This window comes from Calidris pugnax, unplaced genomic scaffold (assembly GCF_001431845.1).
Source record: "Calidris pugnax isolate Ruff unplaced genomic scaffold, ASM143184v1 scaffold39, whole genome shotgun sequence".
Lineage (NCBI taxonomy): Eukaryota > Metazoa > Chordata > Aves > Charadriiformes > Scolopacidae > Calidris > Calidris pugnax.
Window position 1 is genome coordinate 7,711,112 of NW_015090828.1, and position 24,610 is coordinate 7,735,721.

Below are 24,610 nucleotides of genomic sequence, written 5' to 3' on the forward strand. Positions count from 1 at the left end.
CAGAGCATATACATATACCTCTTAATGTAAGATGAGAAAGCTACACTTATTTTTAAGATTTGGGGGAGAGGAGGGAGGAACCAATAAGAATCTTGGATAATACAAGAGATCACTATCCCCTTCCTTTAGTAAATATCCTTACAGTACATTCTCCATTTCTTACCAGTGAATGATAGTTTCTTCCATGCCAGCAAAGTCTTGCCTCTCCTTTTTATTGTCAAAAGACATTAAATATAGACATTTCAAATGTCAAATTATTTTTTCTAATTTCCTTTTAAAGAGTAACTGCAGGCTCAAAATGTAACTGCAGCAAGTAACTTGCTTTCAGTTCACTGTTATGTGTGATGAAAGCCTTATCTGGGAACACACTTGGGCATGATAACAGCTAAACGCATGAAACATTATCATTGCAATAGATAGAAACAACACGGACAACAACTGTTTTGTTTCTGACCATATATAGTCAGTAAGCAAGGGCAATAACTACCAAACATTTTAGCTATGTACAGCTGTACAGCTGTTTGAAAACTATAAGCAATCACACCGTGATGTTAAAAAAAAAAAAAATCATTATCCGAAGTATAACGTTTGACTTTAATGCAAATTTCCAAGAGAATGTTTCCCCACATAAACTACATCACTGGTTTGTCTTAAAACTGATTAAATATCAGAATAACAATATTAATTATAGTCTGATGCTTAGTGTCAGAAGCATTCACAGCTGAATAATGTTTCTTATTCCTTTGTATAGGGGTCAGTTATTTTACTGTTGATTCACAGCACATTGAGTCACCAAGCAATTTTTTTTAAATGCTGTATACATAAAATCTAGCAGTGAGATTTTTTTCAGAACACTTACATTTGGGTTTATTACACTACTTTAGAACAAAAAGTACCCTTTAACAAAGCTTCACCAAACCAGATCAACAAGAAAACATGGCAGTTCTTCAGTTACTAAGCTAGTGGATTTCTGGGTGATGCACATAATGTGCCACCCACAGGCCTGCCTGATGACTCATTTAGTAGACTTCCAGAAGAATGTGAACCAAGATGTAGATAGAGGTAGGCCTTTAAAAGTACTTTCTTGAGAGTAAACTCAAAGAAAAAACATTATTCCTTTTATTCCCCAAAACATTATTATGAACAGGATTATCAACAGCGGCTTGAAAAAAGTCTATCACTCCTCTAAAAGGAACCCCTACTAATGAGCTCCAGAAGTTACAAAGCAGCATTTTTACCTGGTGATTGACATTCAAAAGAAATAAGCATTTAATTCTCATGTTACAGTCTTCAACTCAACAAGCTCAGTGAACGACACAAGCTAAAATGTGAGAAGAGGTAAGGGAGTATTTATTCTTTCCAGATGTTGGTGTGCAACTCTGGGACTGTTTGGTTCACATCTGAGTGAAATTATCTAGAGCATTCCTTCAAAATTCCACTGCCCAGTAAATACAAGCTGGGGCCATATGCAAAAAATTCATAATTTATTCAAGAGCATATTAATAAAATATCTGCCGGTCACCACAGAAAAATATGCCCACAGAAAATGGAATACTATATGCTATGGCATACTTAGCAGGTGACTACATGCAAGTGCAGTTTACGACCCACATCCTCTCAAAGAGCTTCAAGTAAATGAGATGAGGCATTTCACAGCAGCAGAATGTGACTTGAATAACAGGCAATAAAGTAATATATGATGTGGCAAACCACAAATTAAAAATAATACACAGTTGCAAAGGACTAAAAATATCTGCAAAATTAACATACTGCTATTTATTTTACAATTGTTCACCAACTTCTTAAAACTAACCTGTGTGGTTTGGCAAATCCTTGGAGGAAGCTCGGCTGTGAATACTCAATTTGTCATTGCATAACGATAGGTGATAACATGGACTTAACTTTCTTTTAAAATGTATGAGGTGTATATAAGCTACTTTATGTATTATTTATTTTTGTAGTTATCTCTGGTCTTGGCTGAGAATCAATAAATAAATTGAAAATGTGAAATATTTTTATATTATCTATGTATAAAAATCAATACAAAACTATATATTTTATTCTTGTCTTGTGTTATCTGCCTGGAATGGATGTGCTAACATTTTAAGAGTACTCAAAAATGAATTATTTTTTTAAAAGCCTCAGCTGATCAGTGTGACAGATAACAATGATATTTGCTGGTCATAACACTTTTAATCACAAAGGACCTTAAGGTACCTCAGACACCATATGCATATATCAAACTCTAAAATGCAGCCGTCTCTGGATCCAGAGGAAGCCAAAAGCCAATAAGCACTACCCTGAACAACAGCAGAGACTCAGAAACTGGCCCAGCTGCACATGGAGGAAGACAAAATAAAGGATTTTAAAAAAAAAAAATCTTCATTAAGTTGCAATCTTAGTAAGAGCAGGGTGACGTAAGGACCTGATTTAAATGATTAACACACAGTCCTTCAGTCACAAGTTGTCACAGGGCATAAGAACATAGACCACACTGCTCAGTAGTGAAAAGGCAACTGAAGGCTACTTTGCCCTTTGAGAAAGCCAAGGGGGGTTGCTGGCTCATTCAACAACGTGGCCTGACAATAACTTTATGGTACAGACCATTGTTCTTTGCTTGTCTGCTCCTACTTGTTTGGGAAGGCTTTCATTAGGCTCTCTTAATGTGATTCCAGGCAACCCTCAGGAACCATTTGTTTACAAAATTCACGGAGCATTAATGAAAGGACATAATTCTGAAATGACCAGACTCTAAAAGCATTTCTCTTCTGTCCCCTTTTCCTCTAGAACCTTCTCCTGAATCAGTTTTCAAGGCTGATTTCTGCAGGAAGACATTTGGGATGTCTGTCATCCAGCTTACTGCTATTTGAGCCTGACCTTCATATTCACTCAAAAGGCCCTGATTATTCACGGAGAGAGTAAAAACCAACAAAGTAACAACGAGGTTGAAAGAAAGTGGCTCATACCGAGTTCTGAGCAGATCACAGAAACACAAAACTCAGTCCTGTTTTGGGAGCCTGGTTGGAAATAGGGAGGTAAGTCATGAGAAAACAGAATATAGCAAAACTGAAAGATGAGCTGCTCTATCATGAGGGGATGACTCTTACAGTAGGTTAAAGAATCCATCTTCCTTCTACTGAAGTCTCAAAATGGAACTGCTACAACTTCCAAAATTAAGTCCCTACTCCTGTACAAAAGAGGCAAGATTTCTGTTTTCAAATTTTTAACTAAAAGGCCTTAATTCATTTCAAGAACAGCATTAAAGCATGCATTAACTTAAATTTGTGCTTACCAGCCACTAAAATTAACAAGGGTCATCCTGTCTTCAATGGAGAAAAAAAAAAAAAGTAAAAAAACCCCACCACAACAAAACTTCCACTGATATAAGCATTTTTTTCCGTAATGGGGCCCTGCTTGCACACTTTACCTCCTTAAAAGTGGTATCTGAGAACACATAATTAGACAACGGAGTTCAGACATGCACATCAAAACCCATTTCTCATGGATATCCTAGCTTCATGTTGACACCAGCGTTACATGGTTAAACTAATTCCTTTTGGTGCCTAAATTATTTGTCATATACTTACTCTCTTTCTGGACATCAGCAAGTGCTGCATGAAGTTCCTCTTTAAACACAATTGCTTCCTTGGCAATTTTTTCCCCTTTGTCCAACAGATTCCAAGTGGCTTCTTCCACAGAAGCTAGCAAGACACGAGCTCTTTTGGAACGGCCCTTTTTCTTACTAGAAGGATTCTGTGGACAGTTCACTAGTGTTGTAACCTACATTTAAAAGAAATAAGAGACAATAGTGGTGTAAGTTCTATAATAAGTGAATTTACGTTGTTTTCAAATTAAAAAAAAAAAGTCAAATTAATATAGTTGAGAATAAGCAATGAGACTCCCTCTGCTACAGAGACAGACAGTCAAGCTCAGCACGTGTACTGAGAATGGGCAAAACTATCCAATCAAATTTGACAGATAATTTTACTTAATATGCCTCATCTTCCTATTCTTCTTTCTGTATGATCAAAGCAAAGACAATAGAAATCTCACTGTTGTATTAACTCTGATGCAAACTCCTGACGCTGCTTATTTTAACATTTCCTCATTAAAAACAAAAATTACGGACGCTACCTAAGGAAGCTTCAGCCAAGGCAGGAATTATAATCAGTGCTGAATCTTCCTGTGCTTCCAGCTTAAATCTCCCAAGTAATCTCAGAAGCAACTACTCAAAATGAGTACAGAGACATCTCAAAATGCTATCTCTTCTTACAAGAGAGGACTGCAATGGGCAGAAGTCAGCACCTCAGAATTCTTGGGGTGGCTCTCAACATAAAAATTGTACATCATTTTACTCAGAATGCATGCTTGCTGCAGTTATGTCCAAATTATGCTTCTGACCACTGCACTTCAACATCCATAAAGAACTTATTTTTATATAGCATCCCACTCCACATTCCTCATCTTCTGACCACAGCCTCCACATTCCTACAGAATGTTTCTCACAGACTATAAGGCATTGCTTGAGCTGTCACACCAAGGAAAGATTTCTAAGAGATTTTGAAAGAAAAGTTTTATATAGATATTGTAAAACATACTTTATTTTCATTAAGTTCACTGATGTTTTTTAATCTTCCTTATACCCTGTTTTCTGCGCCAGAACATGGCTAGTATAATATTAAGTACAGATCTAGATGTGTTCAATGAACACATTTTATAGAATTGCCTTATTTTGTTAAACAGCGTTCCAATCACCAACAATATTGTATAAGCAAAAGATGTGTATGAATTTCTCAGTCCAGCAGGCAAACTTAGCTAATGGCTGCAGTACAGCTTGGGGTTAGAGCTGGTCTAGGGAAAAGGGCTCCTTTCACAGGTGCCCAGTGAGAAGTGTGTTGGCTGGGCCATAGCTCACCTTCAGACCTTGCACATGAGTTCACACGCTTTAGTGCTTTTCATAAATCAGTATTTTTAAAAGTAACTGACAAACATCCTCTGGGAAGCATTTCTATAAACACATCTTTGAAAGACAAATGCCCTGACCTCTACATCCTTTGCATGGAGTTTAGTGTGGAAAAGGACCAGCCATTTGACATCGACTGCTTTGGTATGTCACGGAGACAGCAACATAAATACCTCTGGCTCAGACAGTTAAACAGGTCTTGGGTATTCTTCTGACTGTGGCTCAAAGAAAGTAAATGAAATTATTTATTGCACACAAATGAGCCAGTTGGTAGAGAATGCACTGGGAATAAGAATCTTAATATCTTTTATTTTTACAAGCCCTATAACATTATTTCTAGAGCATTTAATGCAGTTTCAATGATCATATTTTTTAAGAGCGAGTTAGATTACAGGCTGATACTTCCAACATGAAAGACATAAAATACTATAAAAAATTAGAAGCTGTCCAAAAAACCTGTCAATTAAAAGACATTTTAAAAATGCCTTTACTACTTAATTACCATTCCCAGAAAATAACATAGTCTATTTCTCAGATTTTTACTGCAAAATATCATTTTATGTATTGTTCATTCATATGTTTTGGAGGACAAGGAAAGGAAACAAAACAAATGGAAAAATACGAAAAAATAATCATTTTTACAAGTGAAAATTCTTGACTGTAAGACTCTTAATCTTCAGCATCACTGTCAGGAAATATCAGAAGCAGCTTCCAATCTCAAATTCAAGTTAAAACTTGATAGGTAGTTCTTGGCTCATGGAGTTTTAGGAACACAGAATAATTACTCTGAATTCTCTAACAGAGAATCCCAATGTTGAATGCAAAAATTTTATGCAGATCCTACACAGAAATAATTGAACTACACAGTAGCTAATACAGAGTGCCCTTTTGATCCATTGTCAACACAGCTTGTAGTGCAGTGGCAGAATACACAGTCAAAATGAGATCGTTATAAGAAAAAAGAAAAACAGAGCTCCATTAATCCTTCTCATGTCCGACTGCGTTTCCAAGTTATTAACACCTTCTTACTGCCATGTGCAGCAGGTCTCCCAGCACCCAATGGAAATCCTTGTCAAGAGGTTATTTTGTATCTCCGGGAGAAGCAACAGAGTTGTGCTAGAGGCATAAGGTTGTTTTTTATTTAAGTGAGATTTTCAAGCCCATATGCCATCACAGCTGCAAAGCTGAATCACATTGTTGTTGTCTGTTATTGCCATTATTTGTTAGGCTGAAGGGGAGGGATGTTTTGTCATGGTTATCCCAAATAGTGAATTTCTAAGGAACTGTGCAGCAGTTCTTCCAATGCTATATTCAGTTCCTACCAGCCTTTACAGACAATCTTTTAATATTGCAGTGGTTGAGGAAGCAACATCTTTGTACTTTGAGTATCAAAATATTTGGTTCACCTTTGATATTAATATCAAAGTATCTTAAAGCATCAATAATAAAACATTCTTTTTTGTTAAAAATTTAGTTCAGTGCAATCCCTAGACATTTGGAAAAAAAAAAAAAGTGATCTAATGACAACAGCAGAACCTCCTGCTTACTGTTTCAAATACCAGTCAGACATCTGAGGATAACAAAGTACTGCCCATACAAATAAACACTGATTAATCAGCGTGCACAAACTCCCTATACATAGAACTAACACCAACAGTGTATGTTTCCTGTGTGAGCAAGCTTTTGTCAGTGTGGATGACAGGTGAGAATAAATGCCTTTCAACTTGTCTGTTTTTCCATCAGCAATGCAAGAGACTCTAGAACGCATGGATGTTTTCATGGATTCTGTAAAATTTACCTATCTTTTGTAGCCATAAACTGTAATCATTACATAGTATAGCAAAGAGATTAAACAGACTTCAGTCTCTGAGGATGAGATAAAGCAAGAGGATACTTTTCAATTTCCAACTGTTGTATTTTGTGAGTAAATCTAGCACTGGCATGACAAAAATTAGACATCAGCTATGTACTGATTGCTTTACACTAATTGCTCCATGACAGAGCACATCTCTGATAAAAGCCCAGAATTAAAGAAAGATTGTTTGTTTGAGCATGCACCCAATTTACATCAAGGCAGCTGTCAGCTGAATTATGTCAATTTTGACAACTACCACTTTGAGTGTGCCAGATGCATTGATAGGAACTTTACCTAAAGCCTTCCTTTCAAAACTAATGTTGTCAGAGCACCTGGAATAAAATAAAACAAAGGCCACAGACAGAGAGAACCCATTCTGGTGAGGGGGCAATTGGACCAGATTAAAGAAACTTTTTTGCAATACATGGAAAACAGAGCACAGCTAGCAGTACATCTCCATGATAGTACAATTTATAAGGCTGGACACAGATTGCACTAATGCAGTTATGCCACTTCCAAAATATGAGCCACTATCTCTGCACACCCCTGCAGAGCACTATTTGAACTTACCACCCTGAGTCAGGCCACCGTTTGGGATGCAGAGAGGGATACGCTGTGAGACTGCCGCCCCTGCAACCCCTCAAACATGGGAATTTCGGGGCATTGTTTTACACCAAGGATGGAGAAGTTGCCAAGTCACAGAGGGTTTGATACAAAACAATGCATCATACTGTTTTCATAGTGTCAAAGTGATCACCATTGCAAATTGCACGTTGCAGGAAAGAGAGAGAACCTAGAAAAGTCTTTTGCAAAGTTACTTCCACATGGGCTGGTTTTGCCTTAATTTTCTCCCATATATAATAACAACACTATTCATTTTTATCTGTGACTGGTCTGATTCTCTTTCTAATCATAGATCAGTTTTCTTTTATTACCTTTCCAGCATCTCAATCATCCTTCATTGAGTATTAGTTTTAATCCCCGCTTTTGCATTTTCAAAATTTTATCTGTCTCCTTCCCACTCAAAATGCAAGTTTCCCTTCCACAGTTCTGTTATGAAACAAACAAAGCATTAAGGTTGAGAGAGGGAACAGAGCCAAAATCATAATCTCTTTGAACCAAAGCATTTCCATTTTTAACAGACTCAAGCTTTTTAAAGATGATTGAGAAGAGCTTTAAAAAAAAAATAAAAATTAGATGGCTCCTTTGTTTTGTTCTGGAACTGTATTTCTTTGTTTTGTCAGGTTTCTTTGATCCTGCAAAACTCAGGCCAAAATTTACATTTCTTCATCTCCTCTAAAAATACCTAGTGTAGCAGCTTGCTTGAGCACAGTCTGACCTACTGGTAGACAAGAGAAGGTTTTAAAATGCAGTCTGTCGAGACATCCATTCCTACTACTCTGAAACTAATTTTATAATCCATCCACATATGATGCTCCAGCTTGACGACTTCCCAGAAACCACTGAACTGTTAACTGAGGTTTTATACAGCGCCAATCACACCCAGGCAAAAATAAATGAAGGCAAACAAAACGAGTGAGAGGCAGTTCAGTTAATAACAGCTGGAAATGAAGTAATGATAAAAAGAAAAGGCTACTTTCTGAAAATAAGAATCTTCCAGAAGAGATAAACCAGTAACAGAGGAAAAAATGACCAAGTCAAAAATAAGAGAAGAAATGTCAACGATGGTAATGAAAAATTAATAAAAGGATGAGTTCGGGAGAGGCAAAAGATCCATAAGGGGAAAACAAAACTTTATTTTTTTAATGAGAAACTTATTTCAATGAATTAACTGATTTTTAAAAGCAACTTTTCTAGAACTGTTTTAAAGTATAATCAGCACCTCTTCGCTTTTCCAAGCTTTTAGAGCACATACAGCACTTCTGGAATAAAGAAAGGACTTTTCTGACACAGAAGTCCAAATAAACATGAAAATCATCACACCAAGCATACTCATCATTTTATTGTCCTCATCCTTCATGTCTGTACTCTTCCCTCCAATCATCATGTGCTGGCTCTTTAATTATAATCTTACTGTTCCCCTGTATCTGGTCACCACCCCTTGGCAAGCCCAGGGAAACAGCAGGCAAAGGACTGGCTCCCAGGACAGAGAAGGAAAGATGTCAGAGCCGTGTGGGTGAAATGAAGTGCAGTCAAATAAAGCCCACAAGTTGTACAAGAAAAAAAATATTTTTTTTTTAATATCTATTTAAGTACAATACTAAGTGTTTCACTCTTAATTAAAACTATTTTATTTATTTCCTTTTTAAAAAATAGAGAAGTTGCAAATTGAAAAAATGGAAATAACAAAGTTTGGTAGATACGTCCTTACCTTTTTAAAATACTGTATATCCCCAATTCTTATACAAGTATATAAATAGAACAACAGCTACAGTACAGTATTCAATATGGCTTTACTCTATTTACAAACAGTCATCCTCTCAGTATCAGCTTTGTTTGTTGATTGTTAACATAACCTATTTAACAAAAAGTTATTGTCTTGTAAGAGGCATTACTCAAAGAGCTTGGAGACATCTTAACCAACCAACCGCTGAAACTACTTTATAGCCATTATACCTGACTATCCTCACAAACTGAAAAACAACAAATTATTCTATGTACATTAGCAACTGAAAGAAAACTCTGAATGAAGTCACACCTTTCTGTACCTACACAAACTGCAGCCAGAGCAGTGACTGCCATGTAAACATACCATCCAGCACCACAAAAAGAATACTAAATAAGCAGTGTGCAGCTGTGACAAGTAGCTTGATCTACATCATCTTGGCAAAGCTGATGGACAGTGATAAGCTGGTACGCTTGTGCTCTGTGTAATTGACTAATTAAATGCAGGTGCCCCAGCATCTTTGTTCTAAGTACAAAGTAAGAGAAAACTCAAAATAGCCAGAGTTTCAAAACAGAAGATGTCCTTTCTGTTCTTTACTCTGTAACATTGCTACACAGGTCTTTTAGCACTTTCTTAGCTACGCACATTAATTGCAAAATGAGGTCAGGTCTTCTGCAAGCAGGTCCTTTCTGTTGTATTAAAAAAACATTTCTAATCCATATCAAATACAGAGATAATGAGAGAAACTTTAACACACTAAGGCACTGAATACTTAACCAGTGAATACTTGAAAAAATATTTAACCAGTGAATACTTGAAAAAAACAACTAGAATAAACAGTAAAATTGCTCCTCCTAACAAACACCAAAACCAACCAAAAACAGCTTTCACAGAAAACTTGAAAGCATTTTTGTAAATCCCTCAGTCCAAGTTTTCTTTAGTTGGAAGCAAAAGCACTAATACAGGTTTGTGCAATATACAATAATTACACTGTTCTTAATCTTCTAAAATGCATCAGAATGCAATTCCTTTCAAAATGTCAAAATTCAAAATTTCACCTACATATTTCAAGGCTTGTCTTTTCCACTCTGTCCGCTAATTACAATATGAAACTTTTCATGTGTTGGAAATGCATTTGCAGTTTGTTGTACATTTAAACCTCCACTAGATAATACCGTACAATAGACTAGCTAGAACATGCAACATTTGCTATGATATACTGTGTAGCATTTGCAAAAAATGGAAGCGACTAAATAAATGACCAAATCTGGAAGAAGACAGATCCCCCTGGACAGTTTCCGAGTCAAACTGCAAGTACAGAAGAGCTAAGGGTATGTCTTTCATAATAGCATCATTAGCCAAGGTTCTTCAGACTTATTCCTTTCCGTCTATTGTTATCCAATTTTTTTCTGCAATATTAAAATACCTGAATTATCAACGGTTCCAGTAATTTCTCCACTGTAAACGTCTGGATCTGCAGATCCCGAGGATCAATTTTCAGTTTAATACTTGGCACTCTTGATGACATTTCACCTACGTATAAAAGGGAAAAAAAAAAAGCAATAAGCAATTATTAGCCACAACTGCAAGTCTCATTGCCCTCTGGCAGAGCCCAGAGACTGCCTACTATAGTACCACCTTGAAGAATATGAATTTTTCCGATTCCTTATTTCTAAATTGTGAAAAAAATATGCAGATACTTGCATAAACTGTAAAATAATAGATTTAAAGCACATATAACTCCTTGTCTTTTCTTCTAGATTTCTAAATTGACTATATACTGAAAAAACACAGAAGGATAACTGCATTAGAAGACCTTTGAATATAAGATCTCCAGTAGTCAACAAAAAGGAGCTTTAAAGCAAAAATTATATACATTATTGAATTTATTGCAGGACAAAAAAGTTAATGCTATGTGCACAATACCTGTATCTTATTCCATGTGCCAAATTACAGTGGTCATAATGAACACTTTATGAACAAAAAATATATACAGCAGCTCTTAAGAGTCCTGGCAACTAACAGCAGGAGAAAGTGAAACGTAGTTCTTTTACACCCTGTAATAACAAATATTTTCTAAGTGTCAAGACGGATTAAGTCAAGAAAGCCTATTACAGAAGTCAGTAAGATCGAATTAAACCTAAGTAAGGTCTTTAAAGTGAATAAATCATTCATTAGGAGCTTGATCCAAAGTCCACTGATGTTAATTTAAGGGTTTTCACTGAGTTCACTGGCCCGTGGTTCAGGCCTTTAGCTGCAGTGAAATGTGTGTGCGCCAACAAAGAATTATAACTGCGCTTTAGTGGGAATGCAACTGATTCTTGCCCCAAAATAAAAGACATTTTAAATTTTCCAGTAGCTTAACTTCCCATAAAACATAGCTCAGCAAGGCCTTTTTAGCCAATAAAGACTTCAAACACACAAATAATGGATATCTGTCCTTTTTAAGCAGGACTTACTAAAACCATTGCTGCTGTATAATAAACTACTAAGGTACTGCAATTCTGCCGACTAAAGAGATACATTGTGACCTTGTGGTGAACCTAGCATTGATTTCATACAACGCACTAGTTTAGGGTTTCTACAGCAAGTTGTGTAGAAACAGATCCAAATTGTTCATCACAGAATAATTATCCAAATTTCACTTGTAAGCAAAGAGAATGTAAATGATAATTAAAGAATTAATGTTAAAGGTAATTTAGGGGTTTGCCATTCTTAGTAAAGGTTATACAAGTGCCAAGTTTATTCTTTTATTACAAGCTATACTAGTCACAGCCTTAAGTTCCTGCAGATTCAGCTGCATACAGTCAGGTGATAGCATATGTAAAAAACTAATTTTTCAGTTTTAATTCCAAGTCAAAAGACCAAACAGAATAAAATCTTGAGATAAGACTGACCAAAATTATACTTTTCCTTCCATGGAAATTCATAACAGAAAGAGAACTCTAGAATGTCAGTGGCCATATTTTACACATTTAACTTTTAGATACTTGTAACAAACCCCAAGAAAATATAATTTGAGACTCAAAATTGCTTGTGTCAGTGGTTCTCCTTCTGTCCAATGAATCAGTAGATAGGATACTCCTGGTTTAGAAATATCCCCGTTTCACTTAACCTCTGTTTGAAGGGAACTGAGCTCTCCCTCATCGTTCACTGCTTCAGAAACAAGTGGTGGCTCCTAGTCAGGAAAAGGTCTGCAGCTCTTTTGCTAGCTCAAATTGTTACACATTCTCCCTCATGTGATGAAGTTGTATCTGAGCAAGCCTACAATCTACACCTCCTTTTCACAAAGCTTGGCTGCAGCTGTTACAATGTGCTTTGAGATGGATGACTCAGTATCTTCTGCTGGTTCTGTTCTACTCAATGTAAAATACTTACTCAGCTCAGAACAAAACAAGCTAAAAACACAGCACTAGAGGCTGCTGGTTAGGGCATGCTCCTGGAAGACAAAATATTTTGTTTCCAAACTTTGCTTAACTAATGTTTTCACAGAATTACAGACCAAGAAGAACCACATGAGACAGAAAACATGAAAAGTCAACAAATTCAAAATATCAACGTGCACATTCAACATAATAGATGTCCTACTGAATCAGATCACCAGTCCATCTAGCCCAGCATGTTTGTTATGGTCAGGCTATTTACAGAGGGCACGCAAGCCCAGCCATTTCCTGGGGTTCATTCTTCCAATACTTCTCCAACATCCAGAACTGTTTATGATAGATGTTAGAGGACAGTACCCCTACCTGGCACCTATTTAAGGTCATACTGTTCATGAATCTGTCAAACCTTTTTAAATTTTTTGATTAAAAAAATAAAAAAAAAAATTAAAAACACAGAAATTTGTCAGGATGGTAGTATTTAGTAGCTCTATAAATCAAGAGGAAAAGTACTGGCGTGAAAAGGTATGAAACCCCACAGGATGAAAAAAAGAAGAACTGGAAGAGAGCAACTCTGAATCACCAAGGATCAACCTGTTACAGAGAAGCAATAGAAGCCAACCCTTCCTCATCTGACTCATTGGGAACAGAGGGAATGTTAAGGCTTAGTTTGGTGGTTCATCAGTCCTAACTCTCTATTGTGCCTATCAATCCACAAACAATTGGTTTGCATTCCTCACCTTCACACATACCGCTTTCAGAACCTCCTTAGGCACAAGAAAAGTTGCCCACACTTGCAGATTGCTCACCTGTTTCTCCCCCACCACCACCACCCTTCCCACTTCAGTTTCTTTGGGGTTTTGGGTGGGTTGTTTTGTTTTAGTTGGAGTGCAATGGCAGCACACACACAATCTGACTGGTAAAAATACAACATGGTATGGGCATACACTGAGACCAACACTGGAACTTGTTTACAAAAAAGCTTACATCATTTAAATCATCTGTATTCAGGAATAATTTCTTAAACGCTTACATCTGAGTAAGTAGAACTAACTATGTTTTCCTTATCCCTCTGTACTAAGGAAGTAACCAGAGTGTGAAAACAGATTAAACCAGATTATACAGATGAAACGTCTGAAAAATGGTCAATGAGGGCAAGTCTCTATTAAGTAGTCATGCCCATTTCTTACTTCCATAGGAGCATTCAGTTGTTTGCACCTTATAAGGAGAGCTCCATACAGGCAAGAAATAATGGGTAACTACCTTGGCTGAGGTACTGACTTAAAATAATTCTAACTTAATCTCTTTATCCTTCTTTCCTGCTAAGACTGGTTTTGTTGTTTCAAAGCTCAGCCTTTGTTCCTTTCAGTTTTAATTCCAATAAGATTTCTGAAAACTAACAATGACTTTCTAAGATTACAAAGCTGCACTGAGAGTAAACTAGAGGTTACATACGTTATCCTTATGTCTGTAATATCCAATGACCCCTCCATTCATTTTGGCAGTTCTTTTGACTTCATAACTTCACAATTAACTATCCCATATGTCCCCAAACAGTACAATAGTTTAGATGACCATTATCACACATCTTAGTATCTCAGTAACATTCAGTTTAAAAAAGGATCTCTCAAATGTGAAGGATTATAAAATATTTCAGGTTGTTGGGGCTTTCTGTTGGATTTTTGAGGTGGGGGATGGTTGGTTGGCTATTTTTTGTTGTTGCATTTGCTTATGGTTATTGGGGTTTTTTTAAGCAAAGTGAATTCTTCAGGACAAAAGCTTTATACAGTTTCTATCTGACTGCGTATTTTAGACACCATTTAGTCTTTACAGAACCATAACATTGGAAAAAAAAAAAAAAAAAAAGACAAACATTGTAATCAGTTCTTGATAACACGCTGTGTATCTTGCAACAAAGAAAGAAATAAGGCAGGCTCTTTCCATCTGCTGTTTAGCGGAGGAATCAGTAAGAGACAAATTCACAATCACCCAGAGGGCTTCATACAACTCAGGTCATGGCGAAAGCGCAAATCCTCCTGGTTTCTTTACATTGTGCACATAACATCCCTGGGGAACTGAGCTCTGCAACAAGAGCTTATTCTTACAGCTCAGGCCAAAAACATGCCCACTCTATACTCACACAAGGAGGGGTTTTTTTTTATGATTACTTTAATCTGTAGTGATTCTTTACGTTAATACCCATTGGTTGTCTATGGAAACTAAAAACTGAAGTGAAACCAATTTCTCAGCCATGTAACTCTTTGGAAATATACTAAGTATATAATTATGTATGTAAAGTCTGTAAACCTCAAGAGTGAGACATCTAGTACAAAATGCAATCTCAAAGGGCCAGCACCTATTAACCACATCATTTTATTGAACAATGAATATTCAGAAAGGTTCTGTGTCTGCAAACCAGATTAAAATTCAAGTTTTCTTGTAGCTACTTCTACATAGTTATTTCCAGCAACATTTGCTGTACTAGCAAGGGAGCTATCAGTAACTTGGAACAAGATTCACATTGACATTCAGAGCTCCACACAATCTCTAGAATTAAAGACAGCAAACATTAACAGAAGACCCTTTTTAACCTGTTAATGTGAGATCTCCCACAGTACTAATAACTTGCTCTGCAAGCCACAAATATCATTCACATCCCCGCTTTTCAGTTAGCTTCGATTGCAATTCATTCCTGCATTGCTATTTAATGGCTTCTTAAAGTGTGTCTCCCATAATAAAAATAGTAGTGCATGCATCTTTGTTTGACTCTCTGGTGTTGGCAAATAGTGTGTCATTTCTGTGCCTACCTGTCAGCATGTTGGTGCAGCCTGTGAACACACAGCAGAGAAGCACCCACATTACTGAAAAGCTGTTTCTGCTGTATTTACCCCCGAGTCAAACAGCCTTTGAATTCAACAAGATACTCTCCTCCAGCTTCACTGGGATTGCATCAAACCGCATCATTTCACACTCTTGAAAAGACAGACTTTCTTTAGCAGCTGCAATTCACTGGTTCCTTAAATCTTTCACAAACACTTCAATGAATCTACCTTTTATTCCAATTTTTAAAAAAATAAAAATCTTTATGATATTGCTCGTTCACAAGCCTTATCTTTGTCATTTGCACAAGCCTCCCAGTATATGAGTACTTCTTGAAAACCATCACAACAGTTGGAAATACGTGGTATCGATTGCACTGTGAACCTTTTTCTTGTCAAGACATAAATCAGTTGCAAGGGGACAGGTAAGAACTGGATGGAGACAGCAATGCATGTTTCTACTGAGATTTGAAGAAATCACTAGATGATTTTCAGGGGTTTTTTTTCTACATATACACTCATGCTTTAACTTTGTGGTGGCTTCCCCTGAATTCCTTGATACAAGGGAAATAAAACCTTTGCTACTTGCAGCAAGCACTGATCCCCATTCTTTCAGCACAACTTCCTGTGCTACAGACCGTCTACTATGATCAGATCTTTTCTAAAATTTGGCAGACAAAAACATAGTTGTAATTATAGTCACTTTCTCTTACTAGAGATCACTGTGCTCCAGAATCCTACCACTGAGCAGTCTCAAACTTGGGAAGTGTTACAAATCCAATTCCATTTTTGCAGATCAGAAAAATGTGAATCTATCTGCTGTGACTTTCCCCTTGCTGGGTTTTTGTGCTGGGTTTTTTTTGTTTAGGTTTGAAGTTTTTTTTAACCTAAGCATATTACCTAACATAAGCATTTCTATTCTTTGCTTAAGCCCTGGCTCAAATGGCTTTTGAACTCAACAGTAGCTTTTTAGTCTTGGGTCAGGCCCATAAGTTATCAATTGAAAGTCAATTCCAAAAATGATTGTTTCTGAAAATTTCAATTATATTCTAAGGTATAAATAAACTACTTAAGGCTTACTTGCTGATTCTAGTCTTTTTAAGGGGAAGAAAAAAAAAAAGTAAAGCAGCCAAAATAGGAATTCAATCTTGCAAGCCAATGCAGTGAAGACTGCAAAATCTTAAATTATTTTGATTCTGCAACTAAGTATTTTTAACTTACCTGGATTTCCTTACTGTTATTTACCGTATTAGCTAATCAGTACTTAAATAGGATTTTTATTATTATTATTTTTTACATCAAGGCAAGATTAATGGCTTTGAGCAACCAAGTATCGTGGAAGGTGTTCCTACCCATGGCAGGGGGGTTGGAACTATATGATCCTTAAGGTCCCTTCCAACTCTAACGGTCCTATCATTCTTATAGGTGCTACAAAAACAGGCATCCAGTAAAGATCATTCTGGGGTTTTCACTGATATTTCCACTTAGAAAGTGAACTTCTGTCCTTACAGATCATTTTGGTGCCTGCCTCAGGAAAAAGGAAGAACCACAGTCCATCTTCTATTTTTCTAAAATGTATATGTCTACTCCAGTATAATATGCCCTCTAATTACAGCAGGAATCTTGACTGCAAGATATTTTGGTAAAAGGCTGCTATAACCTCGCACTCAGTTAAATTAACCTTTACAGTAGGCAATTTCAGCACTGTAGACCAGCATCTCATACAACACTTAGGATGTTAAGCATGTGTCACAAGATACAGTTCTGCCTCAGAATAGCCAGAAAAGCAACCACCTGCACGCTCCTACCAAGTGCTACAAACTTTAAGATAATGAGAATTTTGTTTTTTCAGCAGACATGTCCAAACTCAAACTGCTGAGTCTTTTTGTGTAAGAAAAAAAGACACAGGAAAAACAGTCAAAGTTTGTATTTATCTGCAATACAATGTGAACATAGTACCTGCAGCTTTTAAACAATCTATAAGTACGATGTATACAGACACAGATAAACTAATTAGTGTCAGAAAGCAGAGCCAGAGATAATCTGCATAAATTAGAAAACGTTATCTTTAGAATCCATTTCCTGCTAGATCATTAGAAAGCCAACAGCACATCACTCACCTATCCTAGAATATAAATGGTCCATATTCAGCACTAAAGCAACTGCCTATGTAATTTCCTTGTGTTAGGAACTTCAGTGCAACTGCTATGGCTCACTATTTGGCTTCTGAGGCATCTGCAAGGGACTGCCTCACAAGCTCTCCAGTGTATTTCAGGATGACTGACAGGACACAGTGGCTGCTGGAGGGGTGGCAGGGGGATGGGCATCCTTAAAGCTATATACTAGAGCACAAACATGTCAAAAAAATTAAAGTTAAAAAGCTTCTGAACAATTAGATGACATGAACCACGTCATTACTGATACTTCGGGTGCTTATTTTTATAGTTTTCATCACAGCTATTGTTTTCCCATACATTCTGATTGTATGCCAACTTCTGCCTCAGGCAATGACTCAGTCTCAGACTTTTGAGCTGGACAGCAAAGGGATTCATAAGGCTCTCGCACAGTAACTTGGCACCAAATTTGGTTTGAGTATTTTTTTTTCTTTGGTATGTTGCTCTACACTGACATATCATATATTATCCTATCAATTTCATAAAATGCACAGGCCTAATGGCTTCTAAAAAACAGGGAAGGCAAGAAAAAATATTAAAGCAAAGAAGCCTGGATTAGTATTTTTAAACAAGATACACATGGACAGGACATCTGAGGACTTCCAAGATGTGAAATGTTGCTGGGAATATGTAATATAATATGTTTTCTTATTTGTTCTTAATTTTAATATTTATTGTACAGCTTCATCAATCAGTGCCAACACCACTCTGGAATCAAATTTGTTAGTCTTTTTGCTACAGAGTCAGTATAGTAAGTGCAAATCAGGTTTTATAGAAGCCACAAAAACAGTCACTGTGTTTTATTTAAATCCTCTAGCTGATACAGGAAATAAGATATTCAGAATGCTAAAATGTAGTAGTTCTGTTTGCAATACAACAGCACAGGCTTTTTTTTGCTTGAAGACCAGCTGTAGTTTGTGGGCCAGACCATGCCCTGGAATGGAGCAATACCCCTGACACCTGGGAAGGATCTGGCCCATTTAGCACCAGGGAAAAGTCTATAATGCACCTGCCCAATTATTTAAACTTCCATACAAAACTGTGAGGTTACACTCTAACCACCTCAAATTTTATCACTTCTTATCACTAGTAACAGGAAGCATGTCTGACAGTGCAAAGACACCACCAAGGGAAGAGGAGCTGGAGAACTGAAGAAAGTAGCAAGATTCAAATCTGTTAATAACACTTATTCACTGAAGGCTACTTTATTCAAACAGGCTTTGCATTTCAGTGTATATTTGCAGTGAAGTAACTGGATGATAATTTTTTAACACTGAGAGCAAAAAGAAAACAAACAGGTTTTCTTACATTCCCTTTCACTTCCCTCTGTGTCTAGTTCCTCCCTAGAGCAATTTTTTAATCCATTGGCCAACTTAACCACATCTGAAAAGCAGTTGAAATTCTCAAGGACACAAGATTTCCACCAGGTTCTTCAACACAGTTTTCGTTATAAATAGATTCCTATATCACCCCTTATGATGAATCTAACAAGGAAAAGAACACAGCATAAGCCTAGTTCTTACTGGATACCAGAAAATCTGCATGCAAAGGAACAGGTTATGACTGACCTAATGGCGTGAAAAGCTTTAATTCAAGTTTATCAGAAAAAAGTTTGAGATGGGGAAAGCACTACACCTCAACAAACTTGTCTCATGCAGACTTTCTGATATCTAGTGAGATAGCAAATGAAGACTTTTCCCAGGGTTCTAACATTCAGAACATTTCTACAGTGCATTCCATCAAAGAACTTTTTCAAGCAGAGGTCATCTTCCAATGTCACATAAGGAAACAGAATCACAGAGGAAAAATTGTTTACTCAAGATCACACAGAATGCCAGTGGCAGAATCAGGAATGGGGTGCTGGGACACAACCACCTAGTCACTAAAGCACCTTACTGACACTCGCTTTAACTGAGGCCAATGAACAGGCTAAGAAGAGTAAGACATTTCCAAATACAAATTACACTATAAATCTAAATAATATACACTCATTTTTCATACTCGCATCAAAGTTACCCAGATATTAGTATTTCTTATTCTTAGTAAAGTAAGCTAATACATTCTTCTCCCTAAAGATACTATCAAAATCACTGCCTTGGTTCAATGCATGCGCTTCTGGCCAGCTGAAACACACTGAAATTCTAGGAGATTTTCCAGCAGAGGTGTGAATCCTACAGCCTGAGCAGCTACAGAACTTCTGGCTTTGCACTAGCATGCCAGACTCTCCTTTTCAACAAACAGCTATCCAAAAATGCCTGTTTTGGTCCTGAGCCTACAGCCACAGCAAGGAAAATCTTCTCTACTTAAGTGTAACCATGGAAACTTTTGAACCTGACAATGCTCTCACTGTATTAGCAGTAAACTAAATAATTCCACTGATATCAATGAAATTCTAATGGATATGCATCATTATGGGTGACAGCAGAATCAAAAAAAAGATCCTCCTTGGTTTAGAAATGCTTTACCAATCTTATCTTCATAACAGGAATGTTTTTGCAGGTACTGGAGTTTTTGGTCTCAAAACTGCACATTGTAACATTTAAGATATTGAAAAAGCATTTACTTCAAAAAAGACCAAAAAAAAAAAAAAGGGGGTGTAACATCAGATGGCAGCATTTCATTCAAAAGGAAAAGGTTTTCATTAATACTCTTTGGACCCATTTCAAATCCTAAAAGAAAAAACAAAATCCTTCCACATGAGTCTCTGTGCTATTTTCACTGCATGCACTTTGAGCACGGAACCAGGACCCCTCTCTACTCAAGTGGCACAAAGTTCCTACATGGATGGCTATCCTGTGCTGGTAATGATAGGTTAAGGAGGTCTGGCTCCAAGCCCTCCCTTTTGTTATCACTTTTAAAGTGTTCCTATCTCTATTCAGAACCAGAGACTCTGTTTAAATAAAGTTCAAGTTGACCTTCCACTAAAAATAGGATATTGTTCAACTCATTAAAAAAAAAAAAAAGACAACAAAAAATTCCACGATGTGTTACTAAATTTTATTTTTGCTAAGTGCAATCGCCTCATTTCCCATTGTTATTTGCTGAGGGTTATCTATCACAACAATATACTATACTGTTTTGCCTAATAAACATCTCTCTTACTCAGTTGCAATGAGGCTGAAATACTTGGTTTTGCCTTCTATTCATAGAGCTGCTACTCTTGCCAACTGATTTTCTTGTTTCATACCAACGCGTTACCCCAGGATGCTTCACTATCACATACCATTTTATGGAACTATTTTCAAATTGATATAAAGGTTTGCATTATTTGTTTTGTCCAATGACCCAAACACTATAATTCTTCCCTGTTGTCTACCAACATGCATAAAACAACTGCAAAATTAAGGACAGCATGTGATTGATACTTCTTAAGTATACACAAAATTTGACATATGCATGAAAATATAAGAGAAATTGTTCTCAGAAACTGCATGATTTTGGATGTTGGCAAGCAGCTAGTTAGCTAGCACCTACAAAAGCATGATATAAAAAACAGGGGACAGAAAAACAACTTTTAAGCAAAACCATAATCCCACCTTGCCATGGCTGTACACATGGACAGACCTCCGACATACAAATTAATTCTTCCTGGTGCTGCACAACACCCTACTTCTTCTATCAACTCAATCAGTTTCATATCAAAACATGGTTCAGAAGAAAAACCCTACTTAGTTGATACCTCATTTCCAGTGAAACAGCTTCAGAAATAAAGACTGAAAACCTTCCTGTTTTCATTTTGACCTCCACTCTTAACTGCAACTCAAAAGGATTTGGCTAAAGAGCAACCATAAAATAAATTAAAAAAAAACAAAACAAAATCCAAAAAATACACACCAAAAAACCAAACCAAATACCCACACCAGAACAACCAAACTTTGTCCTATTCCTAATGAGCTGGTCGGTGTGGGGAAACTAGTCCACCTTAGAACAGAACAGCAACAATTTATTATGCTTTTTTCTAAATGCCTGTCACCAGGGCTAATTCTTTGCTGTTGGATGTCTTTTGGGCTTCATTAGCTCTGAATATAGCTCTTGTTTTAATAAGAGGACTCCAAATGGATTTTACATAATAGAAAATTGTCTTAGTGCACATAAAGGTTTTGAAATATGGTGTTATATCAAATGTAACAGCCCTCCATTACCCTTCACTTATGAACAGGTGCCTTTTATATTTTAAATATAATTCTATAAAATTGCCTTTTACAGTAATTCAGAATTTTCAACACTACGGTGGTAAACATGTTTACATAAACTTTCCTTGCATTAGATGTAAAAGTACCAGGAGGTAAGTTAAACTTTTAAAAATAACAGCATCAATGCAACATTTTATCCTTCCTTTTTGACTATTCCCATATGTTTTTTTCATATTTGGAAAATACGCAAACACATTGCACACTTTGGCTACTGGCTTCAAATAACAAGATCATGATGATTAAAAATACTCAGAACTTTTAAAAAAATCACGTTTAAAAGTTCCTTTTCTAGAAAGTTGGTTAAGAAAACCAGCTTTTTAACTCAAACTTTTGAAGTGATTGCTTGATTAAGCAACTATAGTTCCAGTCACAGCTTCATATTCTTTCACTACATGGAAAACTCCCTTCATTCTTCTTCAATCTTACCTTCTGTATCAAGAAGCTAACAGGAGATCCTAGAAACAGCTCTGTGAATAACTTCTTTGATGCAGCTTGACTCCAGAGGCACTGACATGAGACAGCAAATGGTTGCCTGTCATTCCTCATCTATGAGAAATAAAATAGGAGGGGAAAAGAGTCAAAACAGGGAGGGCAGTACCCATTTGGGACCTCCTCCTAAACTGTTAGTTCCTGACGTCACTGACAACTTGCTACTGAAAATACCACTTAAAGAAGCCCTAAGCTCATTCCTGGTCTCGGAAACATGGTTTGACATTGAGCTTTTAGACCCTAAATCAGAGACAATCAAAGTCAATGGCAAATCCTGCTCAAAAATCAATGAAGTTTAGGTTGAACATGAGAGGGAAAAGGGAAGAAGGAAGGCGAAGGTCATTACTGAAAAACCCAGGTCAAATATAGTAGTAATGTATATATCATTAGAGTTCATACAAATAATGCTGTACATGACAATCTTCCTCATTTACCCTCATAAAATACTCAAAACATATTTCCAGATAGATAATCCCACATTTGTAAGATTTTCCACCAAGGTAGCCATTTAAGAAATAGACAAGAGCAAAGTTTTGCTAAGTCGCTAGTACCCTGAAGTATAGTACAAAATAGCCCTCATGTAAAAAAAGCGCTGGAAACTCTGAAAAGGCCTAAGTTGCTCAATACTGGTATCTATTCTGCTGGAGACTCTCTATTCTGCTGCTTAAGATCTTAACGGTCTTAATCTATTCAGTCTGAAAATTTGTAAGATATCCATGTGTGAGGTTGAATTTTCTTTTTGGAAAATTTCAACCACAGCAGTTTGGCTACTTTTAGTCGATTCAGAGGTAAAAAGGGCACTGGCAGCCTGAAGGCTGAGGTAATCTCACACCAGCTAACAGCATTGGAGAGGCTCAACTAGGGAAAAAAAAAAAAAAAAAAAAAAAAAGAGAGACCGGAGGAAGGAGTACATATTGTAACTACTCACAGGTGAGAAAAAAAAAACAAACAAGACTTAGAGAGACATAAGAGACACTGCTGAAATGGCTGGAGGGAATTAAACAACAAAAAAAAAATTTCACATTTGGGTTCTGTAGCAGCCAACCGATTTCAGTAGCATCTTACGCACTTAAAGCTGCACAGAAGGAAAAGATTTAAAAGTCAGACAAAAGTATATACAGAACATCTTACAGAAGATTTTGTTCCCCTGCAAAAGCATCAAATATTATTCATAGAAACTAAGCAGATTTTTCTTGATGATATAATAATTTATTTTGGGGAAATGTACCTGGTATCACCACGTTAAACTTACAATTTTATTCATAATTCATTCTTCTCAGAATTTTTTCAAAGCTCAACCTTGAAGGATAATCCTTTCTTTGCTCACCTTCATGAATTTAGCAGGCATAAACAACAATAGCTACAGAAGAAGGCTGCTGGACTGAGAAAGATTTAATTTTCTGAGCACTGTACTAAAATTATGTAATGCAATCCAACTCTAAATCCTACTAAATGCAGTTAGTATTTCTCATCTCTCTTATTTACTCCAATGTTCTTTGAAAATTAAGAACAAACAGAAGCACAATTTACTTAACTACAAGATTCACCATAGACAAGTGAAGTTACATAGCTGACCCTGTTAGACTTTTTTTAATCATTAGGTCTCTGTAACTACATCAGTGTTTTGTTTATGAATCAACTTACTGCAGTGGTGAACAGAGATCCTCTGTATTTTAACAGGTACACTAGAGAGGGCTGTGGGAAATGCTAGTTTTATTTAAAACTCTTTTGTCCTGTCATTTACATTATCAAATGAGGAATAGGATTCAGCTGGTTAAGCTAAGCAGCTACTGCCATTTTAGATACTGTAGAGTATCCATCATACAAGCCTCTGGGGTACTGCAGCTCTCCCATGGACTTCAACCATATATGCCAGGGCTGGATACAGGGATCAGGCCCTAAGTGTCTAAAATGGCTCTAGACACATACACTTAGGCACCTGCATCATTCCCAAGTTGTCTTTATCTTAAGAAATCCTCCTTGTTGCTATAAAGCTTTTCCACTCTAACTTGGGTTTGATAGGTCACCTGTGAAACACTTAAAGTGGGTGGCAGGCACATGTGATTACAAGAAAGCACTGCAGATAGTGAAGTTACGCAGTACCCACTGCAAATACCCCTGCAGCACCAATTGGTAAGCAGTATTAAAATTTCACACCCAATATCTAAAAATATGTTCATGGCATAGATTACTGTCAACTACTGTATGCTATACTTTTCCACCCTGCCTTAATAACCTTTGTGGAACCTTGTCCAAGCCTCTTTAACATTCGCTCTCTATTAACCAGCTGTAACTCCTTATCTCGTAACCTTTACATCTTGCTAAATTTAATCCTCTGATTTGTGTACCTAGCTCATCTTTCACTAACTTCACTGAGCAGTTTTAATCTG

At 36.7% G+C, this 24,610-nt stretch overlaps 1 protein-coding gene across 1 annotated transcript in view; it reads right to left on the reverse strand.

The window, feature by feature from the left end:
- The window catches only part of CTNNA3 (catenin alpha 3), a 497,320-nt gene extending 475,010 nt beyond the window's left edge, over positions 1-22,310 (reverse strand). Inside the window, exons 1-3 of the mRNA XM_014940453.1 lie at positions 22,158-22,310; positions 10,592-10,698; positions 3,588-3,780 (exon numbers count right to left, since the gene is read on the reverse strand). Of these exons, the coding sequence (XP_014795939.1) occupies positions 3,588-3,780; positions 10,592-10,693 (295 nt within the window). The 5' untranslated portion in view covers positions 10,694-10,698; positions 22,158-22,310. The remainder of the gene's footprint in view (positions 1-3,587; positions 3,781-10,591; positions 10,699-22,157) is intronic.
- Positions 22,311-24,610: the final 2,300 nt, after the last annotated feature.